This window comes from Eublepharis macularius, chromosome 13, assembly GCF_028583425.1.
Source record: "Eublepharis macularius isolate TG4126 chromosome 13, MPM_Emac_v1.0, whole genome shotgun sequence".
In the NCBI taxonomy this organism is placed as follows: domain Eukaryota; kingdom Metazoa; phylum Chordata; class Lepidosauria; order Squamata; family Eublepharidae; genus Eublepharis; species Eublepharis macularius.
This window is the reverse complement of record NC_072802.1, coordinates 74,233,511-74,256,697: the sequence shown is the minus strand read 5'-3', so window position 1 is coordinate 74,256,697 and position 23,187 is coordinate 74,233,511. Positions and strand designations below refer to the sequence as shown.

General features: G+C 49.3%; 1 protein-coding gene across 1 annotated transcript in view; it reads left to right on the top strand.

Annotated features, from left to right (window-relative positions):
* TTC28 (tetratricopeptide repeat domain 28) overlaps positions 1 to 23,187 on the top strand; it is a 144,605-nt gene that overhangs the window by 6,053 nt on the left and 115,365 nt on the right. The window contains exon 2 of the mRNA XM_054996004.1: positions 323 to 601. Within this exon, the coding sequence (XP_054851979.1) occupies positions 323 to 601 (279 nt within the window). The remainder of the gene's footprint in view (positions 1 to 322; positions 602 to 23,187) is intronic.

The window sequence follows — 23,187 nt, the reverse complement described above, 5'->3', positions numbered from 1 at the left end:
AAAGATTTAAACTTTAAAAGAAGTTTCTGTGTACCTTGATGGGAAAGAGTTAAAGAGGAAGATCCCACTTACGTATAACTTGTCCTGAGAAGAAGGTTCTCTAACGAGATCCCTGTTATCAGACCTGCTTTAAAGGTCTTTGAAGGTATCCAGTTATGAAAATCAATTTTGCTGACTGGACAGTTTAAACTCTTAATTAGGTATGGATAAATTAATCTGTTACAGGGTAGTGTTATTGTCAATAATAAATTCTGAAATAAATGAAATTATTAATACCTCTTTTGCTTGGTACTTGGAGTTCATAGTTCTTTTTCCTTTGCAGATTTCGTTGTTTGGGCCCAAAAACTTTGCAGGAAAGAGCGCAGAGGTCCCCATGCTGAGTAAAGCTGAGTTTGTTGAGAAGGTTCGCCAGAGCAACCAGGCCTGCCAGGACGGCGACTTCCACAAGGCCGTGGCCCTTTACAGTGAGACTCTGGGGGTCGACCCTCAGAACTGCATCTTGTACAGCAATCGCTCCGCCGCGTACATGAAGACTCAGCAGTATGACCGAGCGCTGGAGGATGCCATCAAAGCCCGGCTTCTGAATCCCAAATGGCCCAAGGTAAGGAACTCCAGCATTTTGCACCAAGCTGCCACAAGGAGGGTCCTAATTGCTCTGTTTGTGGAGAAGAAGGGGCGGTGCGTTGTGCTGGAAAAGCAGCCTGGCCGGCCTTTGGGACCCGGTCTGGCCGGCCTCCGTGGCTGTGTGAGAGACTGGCTGAGCGTTCTGAGTCCCCGTCAGAATTTGGTCTTCAGAGAATGCAGACTCCCCACGCTGGCCGCGGGCCGTGGAGGTGGCTGGCCAGCCTCCGGGGCCTGGCGGTTCGTGGCGTGGTGTCCACGCCTTCTCAAGCGGCTTTCTTGGTATCCAGGTACAGGGGTCCAAGGGGGCTGCCTCCCGCCTGCCGTTTCAAGTGCTGCTTACAGCCACTCAAACCCCTCGCAGGCCTCCTGGAAGAAGAGCCCTTAGCCCTCCCGTTGAGACTCACCGGTCTCCGGGTTCTTTTCCAACCTGGGGGACTCTGCACACCCTTGGCCAGACACTCACAGACACAAGGCTTACATAAAAGGTGTTTATCACTTCAGAAGAATGTATGCAAGTAGCAGGAACCACTCTACTAAGGCACAAGCAAAAGGCATTTAAAACAATAAAAGCTTGTCTATTGTAACTATAGCTGACTAACTAAAACAGAAAGCTGGCTCACTTAGCATTTCTCTGAGGGAAACTTGAGGCTTATACTCACTCACATACTCCTTAAACTCTACCAGGCAGGTCTGGTCGTCAGGCCTGGCCTGGAGCAAAAATCTCCCTCAGGCTGGTGGAAAAGTCGCCTGGAGCCACCTGAGGGCTGAGAGGAGCCAACCTCCCCCTCTCGGATTCCTAGCCAATCAGAGGTGCCGTCAATCCGCGTTGCTAGGCGGGAACTGAGACAAGACTCCCTTGTTTCTCAAGGCCCCCCCCTCTCGGCAACAGCTTGCAGGTGCAGTTAATTAGCTGAGCCGGACATTCTGCTCCCAGGAAGTTGTTAGAACTGGGCCTGTGGAAACTTAGAAGCCTGAACCAACACAGGCAATGGGCTTAAAGGGGCTCTGCTAGACACTTGTGATCTGCTCCCCCCTTCAGGAGATCAGTGCAAATTGCATCTAGTTCCCAGGGAGGCGGCCTCCCCTGCATGTCGCGTGGAAGACTGTTGCTGCTTATTATGAGACCCTAGCAGGGTGTTTCAGGGTTTCCGAATACCCTGGGGAGTGCTGGGTGCCTGCTTTAAGGAAGTCTTCCAGGATTCTGCACTCTGTGCTTGGTTGCTGAAGTGTACAGTCCTGACTAAGATCTCCTTGTTTAATGGCTGAACATGAAAGAATTTCGTGGAATCTTGGTTGTTAACTGACCTCTCTTATTGGCCAAAAAGCAACAGTTGCCTGAATGTTGGATCTCAAATGCATGAGTGTTTTGAAGGGCTGTCTGTCTGGGGCTTTTTCTTACGGAAATGTGCCTGCATGCTCTTGATTTAGTAGGATGTGGCTGTTGCTCAAATTCAGCCATTAAGAAGAAGGCTTCTGCCATGGGAACAGCTTTTCGCCCTTTGTATGTGACAGATGGGCAGTCGTGTGGCTTTTGCATTTGATGTCTTGCTCATGCGGGCCCAGGAAAGAATCCTTTATTCCATTTGCAAGCCCGAGTTTTCTGGACTTGTTGAGCCTGGTTCTTGTACCAAATGTGGCTCAGTCCTGGTTCTGTTTGGTTTGTTTGTTTGTTTCTTCTTACGTTTGTTCCTTCGTTCATTTGTTCTTTCGTTTGTTTGTTTGTTTTGTTTGTTTTGTTTGTTTGTTCATTCGTTCATATGCCAGCTCTGCAGAGACGTGATCATGGAGGCTCATGAATAAAATGTTACAATAAAATCATAAAACCACAAGCCGGTGCTTAAAAACAATGTCGAATAACATTTGGCAGCTTAAAAATGATGGTCATAAACTGTCCTCAAGCTAGAAGCAGCCCATTAAAACAACTAAAAAAGATGGAACTCCTCAGTTAAAAGTCCGCTTAAAAAAGAAATGTTTTGGGCTGGTGGCTAAGAGGAGAGTAGGGCCAGGGCCGGCTTCCCAGAGGTTTCTGGAGGTCAGAAAATCTAGCCTTGTTACTGCAGGTCACGGCCTAAGACTGAGGGTTTGCTCTTGGTTATTGTTTGAGCAGCGTGGCAAGGTCCTCGACTGTGTTTGCCGCTGAGCTGTGCTGCTGCTGCTGCTGCTGGAGCATCTCCTAAAGTTCATCCGTGAGAAGCACCTGGGCCTTGCGGGGTCTGTAGCTTTTGGTCTCTGAAGAAGGGGCGGGAGGGCCTGAAATGCTTTTCCTGGCTACTGTAGAGAAGCAACTGTATTTCCTGCCTAAGGATGAAAGAGGATGCCTACTTGGGGGCGGGGGGGGGGGGACGACACACAGGGTGCTGTTTCCTTTTTGTTTTGTTTTTGGTAGCTTTGAAGGAAATGGCAGTTATCCCATCCATGTTGGCCTGAGGCTGTGCTTGCATTTCCATGGCAACCATGCTGAGAGTTCCCGTTCTGCCTCTGGTTCTAGGGAAGACATTTATCCCCCCTCTCCCTGTGTAGTAGAGACCTGTGGGGGTGCAGAAGAGGAGGCAGAACACGTCTTTGGGTTCCTCACACACCGGTGGCTCCAGATCCACCGCACGTCTGCATGCCTCGACTTAGGACTTCAGGGTTAACATGAGAGGATTGCCGTGTGGGCCTGTAGTGGGGCGTTGCCTTTTCCATGCTTTCAATATGAACAGGTTGCTTGCTTCCCCCCTGGAATCTCACCTAAGAGAGCCCTGCCTTTCCCAGCTGCAGCCTATTGTATTTAGTCATGTTCTTAACCATTTTCATAAGCAATTTATGAAAAATAAAATGAAGCATTCTCTAAACATTATAAACATCATAGAAACAACATAACATTTAAAAACAATATCAGGGCATCCGACAGCTGGGCTGAAATTCGGAAGGATTTGCATCAGAATCTCTGTTTCTGGGTGTGTGTGTGGGGGGGCTCTCTGAAACGCGTATGTTTTTACTGTTCTTTGTGATAGCAAGCAAAGATAGTCGTGGGGTGGGGGAATTTCCACAGTTCCGGGCGGGCCGCTGACAAAGCCCTGCTCTTCGCAGAGGCCTGTCCGGCTTGTGCCCCCTTGAGATGTGGCCAGACATTTATCGGCGGTCAGTGGAGCTGTGTTTAATACAGGCATAATAAGATTTTGCCTCCTCACATCTGCTGTTAATCTGACTGCAGCATTTTGCACTGGCTGTGGTTTCTGAACTGTCTTCATTGGCCGCCCCATGTACAGCATAGTGCTGTAGTCTACCCAGCCAATACTGACCGAAGGCATTCCGGGCGACTGTTGAGTCCTGGAGTAGGGCTGCTGGACCAGTCCCAAGCACAAACTGCAAGCTTTCTCTTTCAAGGAAAGTATGGTTCCCCACCCCACCCCGACCCCATGGCAGAGCTCGCCGCCTCGAACTTTGTGGAAATACTTTATATGTGACTGACGAGCTAGTGTGGTTGGTGTGTGTGCCTGTGTGACAAGTGAGCCTGAACCACCTTAGGAGAGAGGCTGGGTGTGAAGGGCGAGGATTGTGGGTACGCAGCCCCCGCCAAGGACTGCTGGGCTCAGCAGCGGCCAGACCCCCGGCCCTTCCCTTCATCGATAGGCTACAATTTCTCTTTTCTGTTGTTTTAATCTGGTGATTTTGCACGTTTGGGGTGTGTGCAGTTAAAGACCTGTTCCCTCCCCCCCCCCGCAGTATTTATGTGCTGTTTTAATAGGGGAAAGATGAGGAGGCACCAGGTGACCCTGTTGAGCAGCACTTGCGGGTTGTGTCCCGTTTCCTTTGTGGGGAGGGCGGGGTCCCACTGGAGTTACTGGAGTTCTTTTAGCAGAATAACAAGTGAGTAGATGAGGGTAATCCGGTAGACGTTATATATTTGGACTCCCTAACAGCTTTTGACAAGATCCCTCACAAGCAAAATACATCAGAAATCCTCTGGTGATCTACCGCCTCTGCTGTGCCCTCACTGGAACAAATTGAGCTTCCTGTTCCGCAGAGGAATGGGGGGGATTTTGCTGTGTGAACCACAAACCCCGCTTCCTGCCTGTTGTTACTTGACAGCACGCTGTGCCCCTTGCGCCTGTGTTGAGACAGCTCCGGTCTGGTGCAGAGCGGCAGCACCCCGGGGACTTCAGCAGAGCTCAGAGAGGGGACTTCATGCCTTGGCTTACATTTAACCCTCTTTGGATGGGACCCTTCCCTTGCTTTACCCCTTCCTACTTAATGTGGTAGCAGAGCTATAGAGGCTGTTTTTGGAGACTGACCCGGAGAGCAGTTTTCTACTGGAACAGCCTTCTGACTTCCTGCACTGGCAACTGGAGATGGGAAAGCCCTGGGGGGGAAATGGGAGGCCCCCCCCCGTCCTTTAAGAGCCAGCCTGGCGGGGCCGTCACCCCTCCCCTGAGTGCTGCTGCCGGGCCTGTACGAAGGCTTGATGCACCTGGCCGAGCTGTGTAAATACGCCAAAGGTTTGACTACCTGTGTTCAGGTTTGGCGCTTGGGTGACCAGGGGCACAGGGTTTTCCCAGCCAGCTTTGGTGTTGGGGTCGTCACGGCCCCTGCCGTAAGCTGCACTTTACAAGCTTCACGGTCCAGCATCCCCTGCCCTACTTTAGGGACTTAATGTTAACTCTTATGCTGGGACTTGATATCCATTGACATGATGTGCAAAATCTTGTGTGTAAAGGATCCTGTTAGCTGACAGGCAGAGACTTACGTTACCTGACTCTGTTGAACTTCTAGCAAGAAAAGGGCCGTTACCATAGAGACATAACCTTGACTTTATAAAGACATTTTCGCAGCTCAAATGCCTGTAGATATCTGCTGTAGCTGGATTCCTTCCTATTCGCTGTAGATAGAAGGGGGGAATGGGGCTGTGCTTAAATGACTATATATTTGCTGGGTATTGGGAACCAGACTTTATTCCTAACAAAGAACGTTTTGGGATGCTGAACTGGGGATCATCAATAAATCTTTAACTCATGCAGTCTTGGACTCTTGCAGTGAAGTTATTGAGATTCAACGGGCAGAGCTTTACACTTGGACTGGATTTCCTTGAACTTTTCATAGTGATATTTCAGCATAGGGCAAAGACTAGGTGTTTTTTTTCATGGTGAGTGAATTCGGGGACCGGAGGAGTTTCCCTTGGTTGTTGGGACATTAGATGCTTTCACCATTATGGGGAAGAGCTTGAGAAAAATTGCTTTGGGATGAGCAGACGTCAGAAATATCTGCCTTTAGATTTCAAGGTAACTTTCAGGTGCAAATGTTTGCCGTGCTTCTTTGTGCCTTGAATATTGTTTTTTACACTGTAGTCTTTGTCTCAATCCTCTGGTATTGGTGGCAGGAGTTAATTGTCTTGAATTCTGTGGGTCTTGAGGTCAGAGCAGCTTCTCTGAGCTGATTTTAAATACAAGCTGTCTGATAAAGGAGACTTTACAAATTAGTAGAAAGTTCTCTGTAATCTCTAGCTATTGAACATACTGCTCAGTGCAGTGCCTAGATTCTCGTAGAATGCTAGAGCTGGAAGGGTCCTTACACAGACCATCTAGTCCAGCCCCCTGCCCAATGCAGGAGCAGCCTAAAGCATCCCCGCCAAGACGTATTCCTCCAGCCGCTCCTTGAAGACTGCCAATGAGGGGGAACCCACCACATCCCGAGGCAGCCGATTCCACTGCTGGGTTACTCTTCTGAAATGTCCCAGTTTGGAAACTGATTGCTCTTGTGTATTGCAAAGAAGTGGGCCGGCTCCAGCACAAATTCTTCCCTCTATTCCATTTAAACTCGTTTGTGTGTTAAAATATTTAACCTCCCCTCCCTTTTCCTTGTAGTTCACTGCAGCTTCCAATAGTAGATTAAAAACATTAACCGTTAAAGCCAAAATAAGATCACCCCCAAATCCTTCCCTCTCCTCCCTTAAAAGACATCTGCCCTTTGAACTCCCTAAGAAGCCCTGGCAAACAGACACGTATTGCAGCGACTCCTGAAGATCTCCCAGCTGGGGGCTCCTCTTGTCTCCTTGGGGAGTCCATTCCGCAGAGCAGGGGCCACGATGGGAAAGGCCCAGGTTCTGATTGATGCCGATTGGGCCAGGCTAAGCGGTGGAACAGCCAGCAGGCGGCTGCCTGAAGACTGTAGTTGGAACTCGGTGACGCGTGGGAGGAGGCGGTCCCTCCGTGCTCAGTCAAGGAATGCGCAGTTGCAACCAGAGGGAAAGAGTGTGGAAGAGGTGCTGGGGGTGGTCAGTGGGGAAGCGCATGTGTGTGTGGCAGCAAGGGTGTGGATGCTGGGGGTGGGTAGCAGCTGGTTTGGTATGCCAGAGTTATGGCGAGTGGGGTCACAGGGGCCGATGGCTGAAATGGTGAGGAGCTTGGAGGAGCAGGTCGCTCTTGCTTTGGGCAATGGTGACATGCAGTGTGGTGGGATGGGGGGGAGGATTTTTGCAGGCAAGTCGTGGAAGAGAGGCACACGGGGGTTGTCATGTACGGAGCAGCGTATTTCTAAAATAAACCACAGGTCATAGTGCTCACTGATTTCCCCCTCCCTATCAGAAGTGGTGATGGGTTGGGGTTTGTGTGTGTGTGAAAAAGTATTTGTGTGAGAGCTTTGGCTGAGAGTTTACAGGAGTGTTTAACTCCTGTCCTGCTTTTTCCCTCAGGCAGCATTTGAGTACTAACCTTCCCCATTCCGTTTTGCAGTTTGCCTTTCTCTTTGGCTTAGAAATCTCGCTTTGTAGACTTGGGAATGTTGCCTTGAAGTGGTGTGTTGTTCTCCGCCCACCCCCAAGGCAGCTGTGTAGATGATAGGAGTTGTCATGTAATGGTAGGGCATGCAACAGCATTCCTTGAGTGACTGACTTTCTTCCTCCTTTTGTAATAAAAACCAGGTGTTGGCCATACAACCAGATTTGGGGGGCCAAGTGACTTACCTCCTTTGCCTCAGATGGTGCATGTTGAAAGGGGGCAGTGTTGAAATGAGGGTCTTCACAAGTGGAATACTCACCCCACATTGCACATAAAAACTTTGGAGTAAAGAATGTGACTTGACCAACGAAGCCTTTTTTATGAATAGGGTTTTTGTTTTTAATGTGATGAGCAGGGAACTTTCCAGCTCCATTCCCTTCTTTACAATCTGTCTTTAATTTGGAGGGAAGATGCATTCCAGTTTTTCAGACATGAAACTGCTTAGTGGGGCTTTCTTGGCTCCTCTGGAACTCCAGTTGTGTTAGTTTACCCTGAGTTAACATGTTCACTCCTCCTCTCAGAGGGTAGCTAGCAACACTTTTTAGGGCTACTTTTGACAGTTTGACTCCCTTGGTAACCCGTTTGTTATTTTGCTGAGGGAGGTAGCAGCTTGACTAGTCCGATTATATCCAGTGTTGAATTCGGCTAAAAATAGAGTGGAAATTGCTGTGCATCTTGGACTGCTTCTGCCCCTGTGGGATTAGATGCTTTGGAAATCTTGACTTGACTGAAATGGACCCAAATGACCTAAATAACTTTTACCCAGAGGCTAACATTCAATTCTTTGGCAAGGTGCTTGAGCAGGCGGAGGCTATGCAGCTTTAGGTAGTCTCGGAAGAAATGGATTATCGAAACCTGTTTCAGTCTGAATTCAGTCTTGGGTTTGGGAAAGAAACTGAGGGATGACCTTTGCCAGGGAAGTGACCAGAGGAGCATGTTCCTGTTGGTTCTGCCGTATCTGTCCTTGGTTAGCCATCTTGGTCTACAGCAGAACAGCAGAATTTGAGTCCAGTGGCACCTTAGAGACCAACAAGACTTCCAGAGCGTGAGCTTTTGAGAGTCAGAGCTCCCTCCTTCAGACACAGAAGCAGAAAGGGAGACCCCTGAGCCAAAGTTGTGAGTGTGTGTGTGTGTGGCGGGGTGTTACAAGGAAGGGCATCAGGATGTAAAGGTCCGATTAAAGCAGCTTGATTAGAGCAGAAGTGGCTGTAGTGAGATAAGAATCCTAAATCTCTGTTCAGGGTTCATTGCTCTGAATTAGCGAATGAACTCCATTTCAACAATCTCCCTTGTGATCTCCCCTTAAAGTTTCTCTGTTTGAGGACAGCTCCTTTGGGGTCAGCAGTGAAATGTCCTGTAACTTCCCACCCACCTTTGGCTGGGACGTAAAGACTCTGGGGGATCTGTTTTCCTGTGTGTGTCCGAAGAAGGGATTGTGCTAGTTCCACACTATGTAATCTGCCTTGAGTCTCGGTGAGAAAGGAGGCCTATAAATGACGCAAATAAAAATAAAAAGGGAGCTCTGACTCTCAAAAGCTTATCGTCTGAAAACCTTGTTGATTTCTGGGGCTCCGCTGGGCTCAGATCCTGCCGTTTGGGGGATTCTGATGCCGTTGAGCAGAGTCCCCTGGAGAGGCTGGTGGGCTGAGTGAGCAGCGCAGCACTTTGGTGGTCCTGGTCATATTTGTGCTGGCCAGTTCCAGAAAGCAGCGCTGGGGGACTCGAGTTGGTATTCTTGCTCGCATACCATTACCTCGGAACCGAGGTCAGACTCAGTGTGGGAACTGGAGATAGAAGGATTGGAACGTGGCCTGGTGGGAACCTCAGGTCCGTCGCCGGAGGAGACTGTGGGGAACTCCCCCAATATTTATTTCAAGCTGTACTTGGAACAGATGCTCCGCAGGGCGAAATCACTGAATATTGATATCTCAACAGTGCAACAAAAACCTAGAGATAGCATCTTGAAATACATTTATTCAGACACACCAGATACAGCGGCTTTCCCCATGACCGAGGGGTTCGTAGACATTACGGATAGTCTATTCCAAAAGCCTGCCTCAACTCCAGCAACAGCAAAGAAGGCGGAGGCCCTGTACAGGGTTAAGCAAGACAAATCCTCCAGCATCTTCAGTGATAACAGAAGAGCTTCAGTCCAGACATAGGCAGAATAGTATGGCAACACCTGCAGATAAAGAAGGAAGAAAACTGGATACTGTAGGCAGGAAGCTGTACTCAGGATCTGCGTTAAAAATCAAGATGGCAAATTACCTTACTATCATGAGTGGGTACCAAATATTTCTGTGGCAAAAAATGGCTGCCTTTATGGAAGGCTTACCAGAAAAGAAGAAATCCCTCTCCAAACTTATCTGTGTTGTTAGTGCTGTCTAAGCAGCAAATTGGTGCCAGCAGGCCTGTTTGGGACGTTTCCACAAGAGGCCTCAACACCACTGCTGTGCTGTGTAGACATGCATGGCTTAGATCGACGGCTTTGCCTCTTGAAACACGCTCTAAGATTGAAGATATGCCATTTGAAGGCATTTACCTGTTTGCTGAAGAGACTGGTGAATTTCTCTCCCAGAAGAAAAAAGACAAACAGCTAGATCTTATGGAGATTTACCTGCTGCGTCTGGAGGTCCTCCATACAGACATTCGGGGAGAAGAGATGACCAACAGAGGAGGGACTATCGCCCATACCGATTCCAACCATACCACCATCAGTATCCATATAGATTGCCATATACTGGTCAAAGTCAGCCTAGACGGAAGCCATCTGGACCATCTCAAAGGTTCACACCATGGTTGGACTAATAAGGAGCAGGGGCAGAAGGGACAGTTGTGACTAGAACAGAAACCGTTGACCCCCCCCCCCCCCAAGTGTTGTTTGAAGACAGGCTGTCAAGGTTTTCCCTCACATGGCCGGAAATTACGTCCGATTGTTGGGTGCTGTCTATAATTAAAATGGGATACCTGTTAGAATTCTGTTCCTTGCCTCCTACTTCTTTACCATTCAGGGTGCCCAACAATAACCTACCTGGGTTGCAGGAGGAGATTCATATGTTGTGGCAGAAGGAAGCCCTTCAAAGGGTTCCTGACTCAGAGACACCATTTGGTTTCTTCTCACGTTTTTTCCTAGTAGACAAAAAGATGGAGGGGAAAGACCCATCTTAGACTTGAGGGGTCTGAACAATCACTTAAGGGTCTCTGAGTTTAGTATGGTGACACTTCCTTGAGTTATAAGCGTGGTGTCACGCGATGCCTGGTTTGCAGTTTTAGACCTGCAGGATGCTTATTTCCACGTCTCCAGACACCACAAGCAGAGGAGATGCCTCAGGTTCATGTTCAGGGGCAGGTGCTTCAATATTCGGCCCTTCCATTTGGCCTGGCCACAGCTCCTAGAACATTTGAGAAATGTGTTGCAGTGGTAGTTGCTTACCTAAGACATCTAGGTTGCTCTTTTTACCCCTACCTTGATGACTGCCTGGTTACAGCTAGTTCTGCAGGAGAATTAGAAGAGCACATGGGCATTATCCTGAGTATATGTGATTCCCTGGTTTTGATAATCAATTGAAAGAAATCAGAGTTGTCACCTAGTCTCACCATAAGGTTCATAGGGGCAGTATTAGACTCCACTTCAAATAGGGTATACTTACCTCCTAATAGACTTACCTGTTTGGCTGGTCTGGCCTGACATTTCCAGTCCAGTAGGTTTCAGTCTGCGCAATCCATTCAGGTCCTGTTGGGGTTAATGGCCTCTGCCACGGCAGTGGTTCATTTGGCGCGCCTTAAAATGCGGACCCTGCAGCTGTGGTTTATTAGACGTTTTCACCTGGAGATCCAGTTCCCCCATACCTGGTTGTCAATCCCTAGGAAGGTCCAATGATCTTTGACATGGTGGTTAGACAACGATAATCTATCTAAGGGTGCAGGTTTTGGCCTACATGAGACCACGGTTACTATGGATGCCTCCCTAGAAGGATGGGGGGGGGGTCATTGGGAGAACTTGTCAGTTAATGAGGTTTGGTCAGAATCCGAGAAAAGGAAGCATATTAATTTTCTGGAATTAAGAGCAGTCTGTTACACATTTAACTCCTTCTCAGATACGCTTTCGAACAAGGAGGTGCAGGTCCTAGCAGACAACACAACCACAGTTTGCTCTATAAACAAACAGGGTGGAACTGCTTCAAAGAAGCTTTGCGAAGAGGCTATTCGTCTTTGGGAATGGGCCATTGCCCATGGTATTACGCTTCCAGCCTTGCATATTGCAGGCCTAGACAACTCTAAAGCAGACTACCTCAGCAGACTGGGACAATCACACCATGAATGGGTCCTGACAGACCGATGTGCTCACCAAGTATTTCAGCAGTGGAGGTTCCACAGGTTGACCCGTTTGCCACTCAGAGCAACACGAAAGCCCCCAGGTTTGGCTCCAGAGGAGGGAGAGACAGGAATTCACTGGGAGGGGGTGCTTTCCAAATGAGATGGACGGAAGCGCTGTTTTATGTATCCCCTCCCATTCCTTTGCTCCACAAAGTAGCCGGCAAAGTGCAAGAGGATCAGGCCGCATGTATACTCATAGCCCCGCTTTGGCCACAGCAGCCCTGGTCCCACATATCCTGAAACATCTGGCCGAAGGGCGTTATGGTCCCGGATTGGATCACCTTTGGTCGCACTCGTCGCCATGATTCGAACAAGCTGCACCGAACAGCATGGCTCCTAGGGAAGATGGCCTGCAGTTTTCAGGGGAGGTGGCAGATGTTCTCCTTAATGCTTGCAGACTATCCACCAGGAAATCGTGCACATACCCAAGTGGAATGGGTTCGTCCAGTGGTCCAATGCAAGGAAGATGAACCTAGATACGTGCTCCTTATCTGATACCCTTGACTACCTGGTGTCCCTACGGGCCTCAGGACTGGCATCCTCGTTGATAAAAATTCATTTGGCAGCTATATCAGCGTTGCATAGGGGCATAGATGGGGAAACAAATTTTTCGCACCATTTATCAAAGTTGTTCTTGAAGAGTTTATATAACCTACACCCCACAAGGGCCCCCTTGGTCCCACAATGGTCTCTATCCTTAGTCTGGGCTAAATTGATCTTGAAACCTTTCAAACGGTTGGCAACTTGCCCTCTATCCCTCCTTTCTGCAAAGGCGGCTTTTCTACCGGCAGTTGTCTCGGCCAGGAGAGTCGGGGAACTCAGAGCACTTAAGCACAGACCCTCTTTTTCTTCAGATCTATCTGGACAGGGCAGTGATGCGTACTGGCCTGCAGTTCTTGCCAAAGGTAGTTTCTAGGTTTCATGTGTCACAAGTTATACCCCTCCCTGTATTTTTTCCTGACCCTACCACTCCACAAAAGTGGCTATTACACGCACTGGACGTCAGGAGGGCAATTTTATTTTACAAGGGCAGGGCTCAATCCTTTTGCAAGGAGGCGAGATTCTTCGTCTGTCACTCAGGTCCCAACATGGGCAAGGCTGTATCCTCACAAACAATTTCTAGATTGGTAGTATCCGCAATTAAACCAGCAATTAAAAACTGCTATAACGTGGCCAACGCCCCCTTGCCCTTTTGTTCTTTGGGCCCATTCAGCAAGGGCTCAGGCGGCGTTGGCTGCTTTCCTATGAGGAATTCCTATTGCTGACATCTGCTGTGCTGCTACATGGTTGTTAGGCGAGACCTTCATGAAGCATTATGCTGTGGGTGTCAGTTCCAGAAGGGAAGCCGCAGTAGGACAGGGAGTCCTACACTCTCTCTTTGTTTGAGAGTTTCCTCCCATCTCTGGGTGAGTAGCTTGCTATTCTCTCAATGTGGGACTGCGCTAAAGACTGTCGATGAAAACAGGGTTGCACCTGCCTGTAACTGTTGTTTATCTAGGTCTTTGTGCAGGCACACATTGCCCCCCCCACTCCTGCCCTGCTGTAAACTCCTTGGCTTAACTAGGGGAGTTGTGGTGGCACAGGAGAACTGAGGAAGAAGGGGGACGCCCTTACCGATCATGTGGCCGTTTTGGCGGGAAGAACTGGCTTGGAGCAGTTGCAGGGGAGGCCCCCCCCCCTTAATAGCCTATAAGCCGGGGGAAATCCTGTTCTGAGCAGCTGGCCTGCGCAAGTGCAGTCCCAGTGTGTGCCTGCACAAAGACCTCGATGAACAACAGTTACAGGCAGGTGCAACCCTGTTTTCCTCATCTTGGAGGAAGAGCCCTGGAGCAGCATGGGTGTGCCAATCTGGGTGCACACTGAGCTAGGGGTGGGGGAAACCTTTGGACTGCAAATACTGTGGCCCTGGCTAGGCAGTGGAGAGGGCAGTGCGGGCAGCGTCAGCCGCTAGTGCCCATTTCGCTCAAGTTCAGGAGTGCACTCTGGCGCCACCTGGTGGTCTCTCTCGCCTTGCATGGCATTTCTCTAGCTTCGCGCGTGGGCCCTGGGGTGCCAGACAGTAATCTCCCCTTGCCCATATGTGTGATAAAAAACCAGAATTAAAATTCCCAGAAACAGGGAGCCAGTTGCAGTACTGGTGGAGGGAAGGGCAATGTGTCTTTTAGGCAAGGCGAAAACATATCCATCCCTGTGCTGCTGGACACAGAGCCTCGCCTGTAAGGAATGACTGTGAGTGCATGAGTTTGGAACTGAAACACACATGCATTCTTTTAAAAGATTTATTAAAATTACTCAGTGCCACCATGGCACACCAGAGACATTTGTGAGTGACGTGGGGTGTGAGTGAGGGGGGAGCAGGGTTGAAAGAAAAATGCAAACTATTTACTTGGGGGGAATGGGGTTCCTGCGGTAGGAAGCCGGAATGGGCTACAGGAGTTCACAGGGGATTGTGTAGTTGAGCAGTCTTTCCATGCTCATTGTTTTGCTTTGCATAAATGAAACGTTTTCTCTGCTAAGTTAGGGGAGAGATGCCATGAGAACCCTCCTTGTACAGCCAAAGCAAGGAATCCCAGCGTGGCTGTTGCTCTTCGCCTTTTTATCTGCTGCTGTCATGCCCATCCCCCTCCAAAATGTTTAGTTTACCTCTGGAAATTTAAATTAGCCAAACTTTCCAGGAATGGATGGAAGCCTGTAATCATCAAAACATAAAATATAGGATTGGGGAATTGGGAACCCCTGAAGGTCTTTGTTTTAATTCTGCTTGAGGGTGTTTCTGGAATTTGATCATGGCTTGCAGTCTTTCCTTTGAAAATGGTTGGCTGGAATACGCGGGTTGTATCAATATTAATTGACTGAAAGCACATAATTTGGGATCAGGGAACCCTCTTGACGACATTCCACAAGTTCCTGCCAAAGACGCATTTCTTTGATCCTGTTTTGGGCCACCAACAAATGTCGTGTTCATAAAAGGGTGGTTCTTTGGTAGAACCACCCAGAGAGAGAGCAAAGTGCTGGAACAGCTTAAAAGCAGAGTCTGTAAAAGGTGGCTCTTTGGTAGAACCCAAGAGAGAGAGCTCAGAGTGCTAATCCGTTTAGCAGGAGATGGTCTGCGCAATTAGTTGGGGCCCCCAGAAGATACTCAGAGAGAAGAAGATACTGTGGGAGTAAGGCAGGAGAGGGAGGGGCCTCGGCAGGCAGAGGCTCGGGGGGGGGGGGCGCGGCACTTCTGAGCTCCCACATGGGCCGGAATGGGGTCTTACAAGACCATTCCCCCACTATGTTAATTGACAATTCTCAAAAAAAGGAAGGGGGAAAAAGCCCCCCCCCAGGGGCACAGGAGGGGTGAAGGGCCATCAGGTGGGAGAGGGTAAATGGTGCTGATGTAGATGGGACTGGGGAAGCCCAGGATTCTCTGTTCAAATGGGGGCCAGCCAAATGGGGGGAGGTGGAGCCATTGCTGCAGTCCTTCCCAAAACGTAACAGCAAAGCAAGTTTGGGAAAGACTGCTAGGAAGACGGGGGAAGCCTGGGTGGTGCATGGAAACACCACTATGCTGTGGGAAGGGGAGGGGAAACGGCTTCCCAGCAGCATCCAAGCCAGGGCAGACATCCGAGGACTGCCTCTGCCGGCAAGTCTTGTTGCCCATCGTCACGCTGAGTGATGTTGCCAGAGTCACAACTAGGCCCCCTCAGGGTGGATTTGATTTAAATCAAACTGATTTAAATCACGATTTAAATCACGATTTAAATCACTAGTCATTAAGGCTGGATTTAAATCATAGTTTTCTACATAAAGACTAATTCTTGCTGGTATAACTTTAATATGCAAGTAGATGCCTGCCTTACCGCTAGGTAAAGGAACTTCATTAAAGTATTCCCAAACTGGGTCTCTTTTACGGCCTGCTGCCATTATAGGTTTTTTCCTCCAAGGAAAGAATGTGATAAACCTCAGGTCATACACACAAAAGATCCAAAGACTTGTGCAGTATTGTGCTCAAAAAGTTTCACTTTCATTTTGTACTGCTTGCCCCTCCCTCCTCGCACTTAGTTTCTTCTTGTGCAGATCTATTCCACTCCAAACAATCAGAAAAATATTGTTTCTATTCACTGAACTTCTTGAAACTTAGCACTGGAGGGGTTGATTCTGTTTTCATAGGTTTGTAGAACAATAGGATTAAGGTCTTTTTCTCAACTCTGTTCATGTTATAACATTTTTGCTGTGAAGAAGAGGCATGTGATCTCTGCTGAGCTGACACAAATTCAGTTTTGAGAACTGCAAAACCAAGCATCTGTGATAATATCTTGTAGGCAGAGAAACTGCCCAATAATCTTACAAAAACCTCTGGAAGAGCATGACATTGTGAATGGATTAATGGAATTTATTTGCCAAAAAAATTAAACATATACAGCCTTATTCTACATAATTAAAAAACTAATCTTTATTTCATGATGGAATAACCTTTGGATGGTAATATATTTTCCTCAAAAAGCATTTTATTTAAAAAAAATCCAATTTAAATTTAAAAAATCCAATTTAAATCAAAAAAATCTGATTTGAATCGAAAAAATCTGATTTTTTTGATTTTTTTAAAAAAATCATTGATTTTTATCCACCCTGGGCCCCCTTGTCCCCGCCCCAGCCCTTCTACCGGTGGCCTGGCTTATCCCGAAAACCCACACGCCAGTGACCAGTATCTCTGCTAGTCGCAAGAAAGGGTGTTTGCTTTGCAACGCAAGGATAACATCATGATTTGTGTCAGGTGGGCAGCCGCGTTGGTCTGTAGTAGAAGGGCAAGATTTGGGTCCAGGAGCACCTTAGAGATCAACAAGATTTCCTGGGTGTGAGCGTTCGAGAGTCAGAGCTCCCTTCATCAGACTCCATGCTATTGGGCCTGCAGTATGATTTGTGTTAGTGGATGGCATGCCCCGTCTCAAGAATTATTTGCTGGTGAAAGGTTTGAACTGGGTTGGTACCTGGGAAGAGGACGTTGGCCTCAGACTGTGTAGGCCCTAAAGGGATTTTCTTTTGCTTTACAGTTAGATCATCACTGGCAGGAAATAATTATGGGATGGCTTCTACAAACTAATTAGGGTTGCCAGGTCCCCCCTGGCAACCAAGGGTGGGTTGGGATTCATCGACGATGTCTTCATGCCACCGGCAATGCACCAGTGTCCCTCCCGTGCTCCTGGAAGTGGGATCAGTGCCTCGCTGGGGGGCGGCCACTGACACTCTGTAACTTGGGCAAAACTCTGTAGAAAAGGCTAACATGCTGGTGTCACTTCTGAGCATGCAGGAATGACACCAGTCAGTCCGGATATGCTGCTGGCAATTGGGGATCTCCCCCACAACCCCCTCCTCTCAGCAGTCCTTTCTGACCCTGGATGGGGAGGCCTGCGCGAGCCCATCCCTCTGCTGGTTGGAGGATGTCGTGGGAGGGGGGGGGAAGGGGGCTGCATGGACAGGAGGGGACGTCTGATTTTGAACCCTTTCCCCCTGCACAGCAGCGTCTTGACTGGCACGGCTGTGAGGGGAAAGGGGTGCAGGTAAGATCTGTTATTGCCAGGCCTTCCGCTTGGGGTCGGGTTAGGGTTAGGGCCATGTTTGCAGATGATGCAAAATTATGCAGGATGAGAACTGAGCCTGGAGGACCTCTCTAAATTGGGTGAGTGGACGTTAGTGTGGTCAGTGATGCTCAGGGTAGGTAAGTGTAAGGTGATTCTCATTGGACCAAAACATCCATAGTATAAATACCTGCTCAGGGAGTCTGAACAGGCTGGGACTAAGAGGGGAAGCGGTCTTGGGGTTGTAGCGGGTAACTTGATGAAAATGTCAACTCAGTGTGCTGCAGCCGTGGAAAAGGCAAAGTCTGTGCTGAGGATGATTTGGAAAGGGACTGAAAACAAAACGGCCAGTATTCTAACACCCCTGTGTCGATCTGTGGTCAAGCCTCATTTATTGTGCTGTGTTCAGTTCTGGTCACCGTATCTCAAAAAGGGCATTGCAGAGCTGGAAGAAGCGCAGAAGAGGACAAGCAAGATGATTAGGGCATTGGGGGGGGGGCGTTTTCTGTGAGGAAGGGCTGCAGACTCTGGGACTTCACATTTTAGAAAAGAGATGACTAAGGGGAAGTTTATACAATTATGCACAGAGCAAAGAAAGCGGATGCTGAGAGCTGGTGTTCTCCCTTCCCCCTGATAATAGAGCTTGGAGACACCTAGTGAAGTTAATGGACGGCATGTTCAGGACAGAGAAAAATACTGCTTTACCCAAAGAGTGATGGGGAGTGGGGAGGCCTGCTTTGCAGTGGCACCCTTCGGGCAGAGCTGATGCCAGCTTGGCGCTCGAGCCCCGGAGCAGGTCCTTCTGGAAATGCAGAGAGATGGAGAAATCCAGAATGGACCCTCAGAAGCTGCTGCTTAGTCGGGTCTGTTCTGGCACGGAACCATAATGGACCTGAGTCAGGAACTGTTCTCCCAGGAGTCCAGCACCACGGAGTGGACACAGTCTGACTGGTGGTGTGCCGGAAGTAAAGTAGACACGGGGTGATGAGCCATGCGCCAGTAGAGCAAATGGGGACAGAACATCCAGGAAAATAAGTCGAGCCCTCACCTCTGGACGGATTACCTTAGAGCATTGATACTCAGTGGCCCGAGAGTCACCTGTGGCTCTTTGATGTGCCCCCTGTGGCTCTTCTGAGCTCCTTTCCCCACTGTGGTGTCCCCCACATATTTCAGTGAAGTGGACAAAGACATTCCCCCCCCCCCTTGAAATAGCCACGGCTGGAAGGACTGGAGGATGGGTAAGCTGTGAGCCAAGGAGGGAAGTAAAAGGCCCACCCCTCTCCAACCACCCCCACCCTTCCTTGTAGCCTCTGCACGCTCGTCCCAGCTCCCAGGCAGCTGTTGGAGAAGGGGCAGGGCCTTGGTGGACCTGGCTTGGCCCACAGGCTGTTTACTTCGAAGGAGAGGGTCCTTGAGAATGATGCAGACTTCACAAAAGAGGTCTGAGAGCCCCCCTAGCCCTTCAGCCTTCCCAAGACTTCCTCTGGCGTCTGTTGGTCGGTGCCTGTGGGCCGTGCTGCTCTCCACCTTCACTTGCTGAAGCACTTTCACTGCGCAGGAATTAAATGCCTTGTGTGCCCATACCATGTTTATTTTATGTCACTATGTTTGGGGGTTTTGCTTTCTTTTCCAAATGCATTCAACAAAATTACATTTTATCATGCATTCTTTGGAAAAGACATGTATGCAACTGTATTTGAAGGAGTAAATTTTTCATGACTAACACATGGATAGTAAATAAAAAACGACAGCTTCTTGGATGTGACTGCAGTCTAAATATGTGCCTAGACCATTTGGAAAAGGAACAGCCCGGAGAGTCGCAGCTGTGTGTGCCGTTTGGTTTCATGTGCTTGGACTCCAGGAAGCGTCAGTGGGCTGGGGAGACCAGCCGTTGCTTTCCAGGCAGGGAGGGGAATGTGTTCCTTTGAAGTGCCAAATTTCTTGTTCTGTGGATTTTTTGGTGCCGTTGAGCTGCACCAGCCAGTGTTTGTTTATATTCTGGAGGGTGTCCAGGTTCTTTCTTACCTCGATTGGCAGTAGGGGTATGCCATGATGCTGCTGGGCAGAGGGGGTCTTGGGCCCAGGACAGACATGGTGAGCATGATTGGACGGCCCCCCACTGTGTACACCCACACCTCGACACGTGGTTGTGTTAGTCCCTAATCTCTGAAGCAAAGACAGGAAGGGAAAAACCTTTCTTACTGGAATCATGAATTCTTCTTTTCCGTTTTGTATGTTGTGTCCAGGTCTTGGGATTTTCCCTGGTTAAATGAATTGCTTGGATCCTTCCATGCTTTCCCCCCCCCCCCCCCCAGAAGAGATGCTGCAGGTCTGTGCTGATGGAAGTTGGAGCATCTCCATTGCTTGCCATCTGGAAGTGTGCAGACATGGATGTTCCCTGAAGGATGGCAGGATTTGAGTCCGGGGGCACCTTTGAGAACAACAAGATTTTCAGGGCATGAGCTTTCAAGAGTCAGAGTTCCCTTCTTCAGATATTAGAGAGTTCTGACTCTTGAAAGCTCATATCGTGAAAACCGCGTTGGCCTCTAAGGTGCCATTGGACTCGAATCCTGCTCTTCTACTGCCGACCGACCCAGCCACCCACCTAAAACTACTCTGAAAGGAGGATCTCAAACCTTCCAGACGCATGTGCAAGTTCTGTTGTGTCTCTATGCCTGAAGCAGAAGCGGGTGCCGTCTGTTACCCCGGCTGCTCAGATCAGCCAAGCGCAGGCCTGGGGGCTTCTACTGATGGCAGAGTCAGAGCGCCTGGTTTGCAGGCGGAAGGTCCCTGGCCTCTCCCATTAAGCCAGAATGTGGTGGTAGGTAATGGGAAAGGCCTTCCTCTGCCTGGGACGCTGGAGAGCAGCTACCTGTCAGAGTAGGTGGTGCTGACCTTGATAGCCCAGTGGTCTGAATCAGCAGAAGTCACCTGCTGGGCTCATTTTAGCACCAAGCCAGAGGAGAAGGAGAAAAAGGGGGTTGGGATATCATAGGGGCTTGGGGTGGGGGCTGAAGCAGCTCCTCAGGTGAGACGTGCTGAAGGCCACTCTGGCCACGCTCCGGGCCTCATGCACAAATGCATGCCCCAGACCCCCAAGCTGCAGGAGGAGATTTGGAGAAGAGAAATGGGCAGGGCGCTCAGCCCTTCCTCCACTTACCGGCTTCCCACTCCAGGTGGTCCTCTAGCCCCTTTTCTTCTTGCAGGGCTCCGAACACAGGATTGGAATCTCCCGGGGAAGAAGGTGGAAGGGGGCGGGGGATGGTCCCTCACCATGGCTGTCCCTTCTACATACTGGACATCTGGCGCCAGATCTCTTATTTGCGGGATTTCTTTATGAGATTTATGAGCCGCTTTTCCAAAAACCTGCACGATGTAGCTCATGAGGCAAAAATGCAACAGACAGAGCATTTGTGTCACACTACCAAAGCAGTCCCTTTTGTGTTGCCATATGTAAGCATCCCGTGTGCCTCTGTAACGGACTCCCTGCCCGTGTCTTAATTAATCTTTCCTAAGCTCAAAGGAAAGATTTATCTTTCTCTTGGATACCTTTAGCAATTAGTTCAAGACCTGTCAAACAGACTTGCTCTTTGAACAGTCTGCTTATCAGTACATTTATTTATATAGGGTTCTTTATTGCTTTGCCACCTCTCATTAAAGTACACAGATACCTGTCTAGAGTTTATTATTTCTTTTTATTGAAATACACCCTATTTTTTTAATGAAGCAAATAATTAAAAGATTAAAAATTAAATCCTACAACATTATAATGAAAAATGATAAATCTTACAAAAATAGAACACAGAAAGGCAATAAGAATTATTATTGTTGTCATCATTATATCATTATTATCTCGTCCTCCCCACAAGCAGGCTCAGGGTGGGTCACAACAGTAGATAAAATATACAGAGGTAAAATCACAGTCATTTAACATAGCCGTCTAAGAAAACACCTGCTCGCTGTATAAAAAACCATACAGCATCTGACGGAGGTGGAGGTGCAGCTTAACCATGCTTGGTTCCTCATATATAGGGACATAGAGGAGACTGGGAGAGAGGCTCATTTGATGGAATCCCTGATGGCCTCAACCATACGCCTGGCGAAACATCTCCGTCTTACAGGCCCGCCTGAAGGAGACAAGATCTTGGCAGGCCCGGGTGTCCTCAGACAGAGAGTTCAACCACGTCGGGGCCAGGACCGAAAAGGCCCTGGCCCTGGTTGAGGCCAATTGAGCCTCCCTGGGGCCAGGGACCACCAGTAGGTGCTTACCAGCTGATCGCAGCACCCTCCAGGGAGTATATGGGAAAAGACGGTCCCTCAGGTATACTGGTCCCAGTCCATTTTAGTGTAGCTGCTGCAGAACTGGAGTTACATGTGTCCTGAAAGGCACACCCATCAGGACACGGACAGCAGCATTCTGGACCTGCTGTAATTTCCGGGTCAGGCTCAAGGGCAGCCCTGCGTAGAGCGAGTTACAGTAATCCAATCTGGAGATGACCATTGCATGGATCACCGTTGTTAGGTCCTGGGTCGAGAGATAGGGAGAAAGCTGCCTGGCCTGCCAAAGATGGAAAAAAGCAGACCGGGCAACCGCCGCAACCTGGGCCTCCATTGATAAAGAGGAGTCCAGCATCACGTCAAGACTTCTGACGGATGAAACGGGCACAAGTGGTGCCCCATCGAAGGCTGGAAGTTGGATCCCCCCCCCTCCAACGTCCCATGGCCCAAGTACAGGACCTCCGTCTTCATAGGATTCAACTTCAGTCTGCTTTGCTTCACCCAACTAGACATGGCATCTGAAGCCTTAATCAGGGTTTCTGGAGCCAGGTCGGCCATCCAACAACAGATACAACTGGGTGTCATCAGGATACTGGTGACAGCCCAGTCCAAAACTCTGTACCAGCTGGGCGAGGGGGCGCATATACAGGTTGAACAACAATGGGGAGATGCCGCATACCAATGGTTGGCATGCAGAGACCCTCTCCCCTAGCACGACCCTCTGTCCCTGACTGTGGAGAAAAGAGATAAGCCACTTTAAGGCAGTCCTCTTATCCCCACATCGGCAAGGCGGTGGGTCAACAACAAAAGATCCAACAGCACCAGCAGCCCCGACCCGCCTCGATCCAGATGTCTGCGGAGATTGTCTGTGAGGGCGACCAACACTGTCTCAGTCATGTGGCCCCGGCGGAAGCCAGACTGGAATGGGTCCAGGACCGATGCCTCTTCCAGGAAAGCCCGCAGCTGCTCCACCACCGCCCGTTCAATCACCTTACCCAGAAACGTGAGGTTTGAGACTGGGCGGTAACTGGACGGGTTGGTGGGGTCCAAAGTTGTTTTTTTCAGGAGAGGCTTCACCACGACTTCCTTTAACGCCCCAGGAAAACCCCCAGAGCTCAAAGGTGAGTTGATAATGGCCTCCTCCAGTGAAGCCCTCGGCCCATCCACACTGGCTTTCACCAGCCACAAAGGGCAGGGGTCCAAGGAGCACGTAGTGGGCCTCACCCGCTGCAGGATCCTGTCAACATCCTCCTGGGAGGCCAGAATGAAGTGATCTAAGATCGGCCCAGAGGAGGGCCAAGGGGTCTCCAGTTCCCGTACTGTATCAACCGTGGCAGGCAGGTCGCAGTGGAGAGACAAGACTTCATCTGCAAAAAAGCTCCCAAAAGCCTCACAGCTAATAACCGAATTATCAATTTGACGGTCTCCCTCTCTGAGGGGACCGAACTACTTGAAACAATGTTGTTGGGCGTGAGCTTGCAGACGCTATGGAGGTGGCGTAGTGATCCTTCTTTGCCACCTTCACAGCCACCTCGTAGGCTTTCATAAACGCATAAAAAATTAAGTTTGCTAACATTTCCTATGTTTAAAAC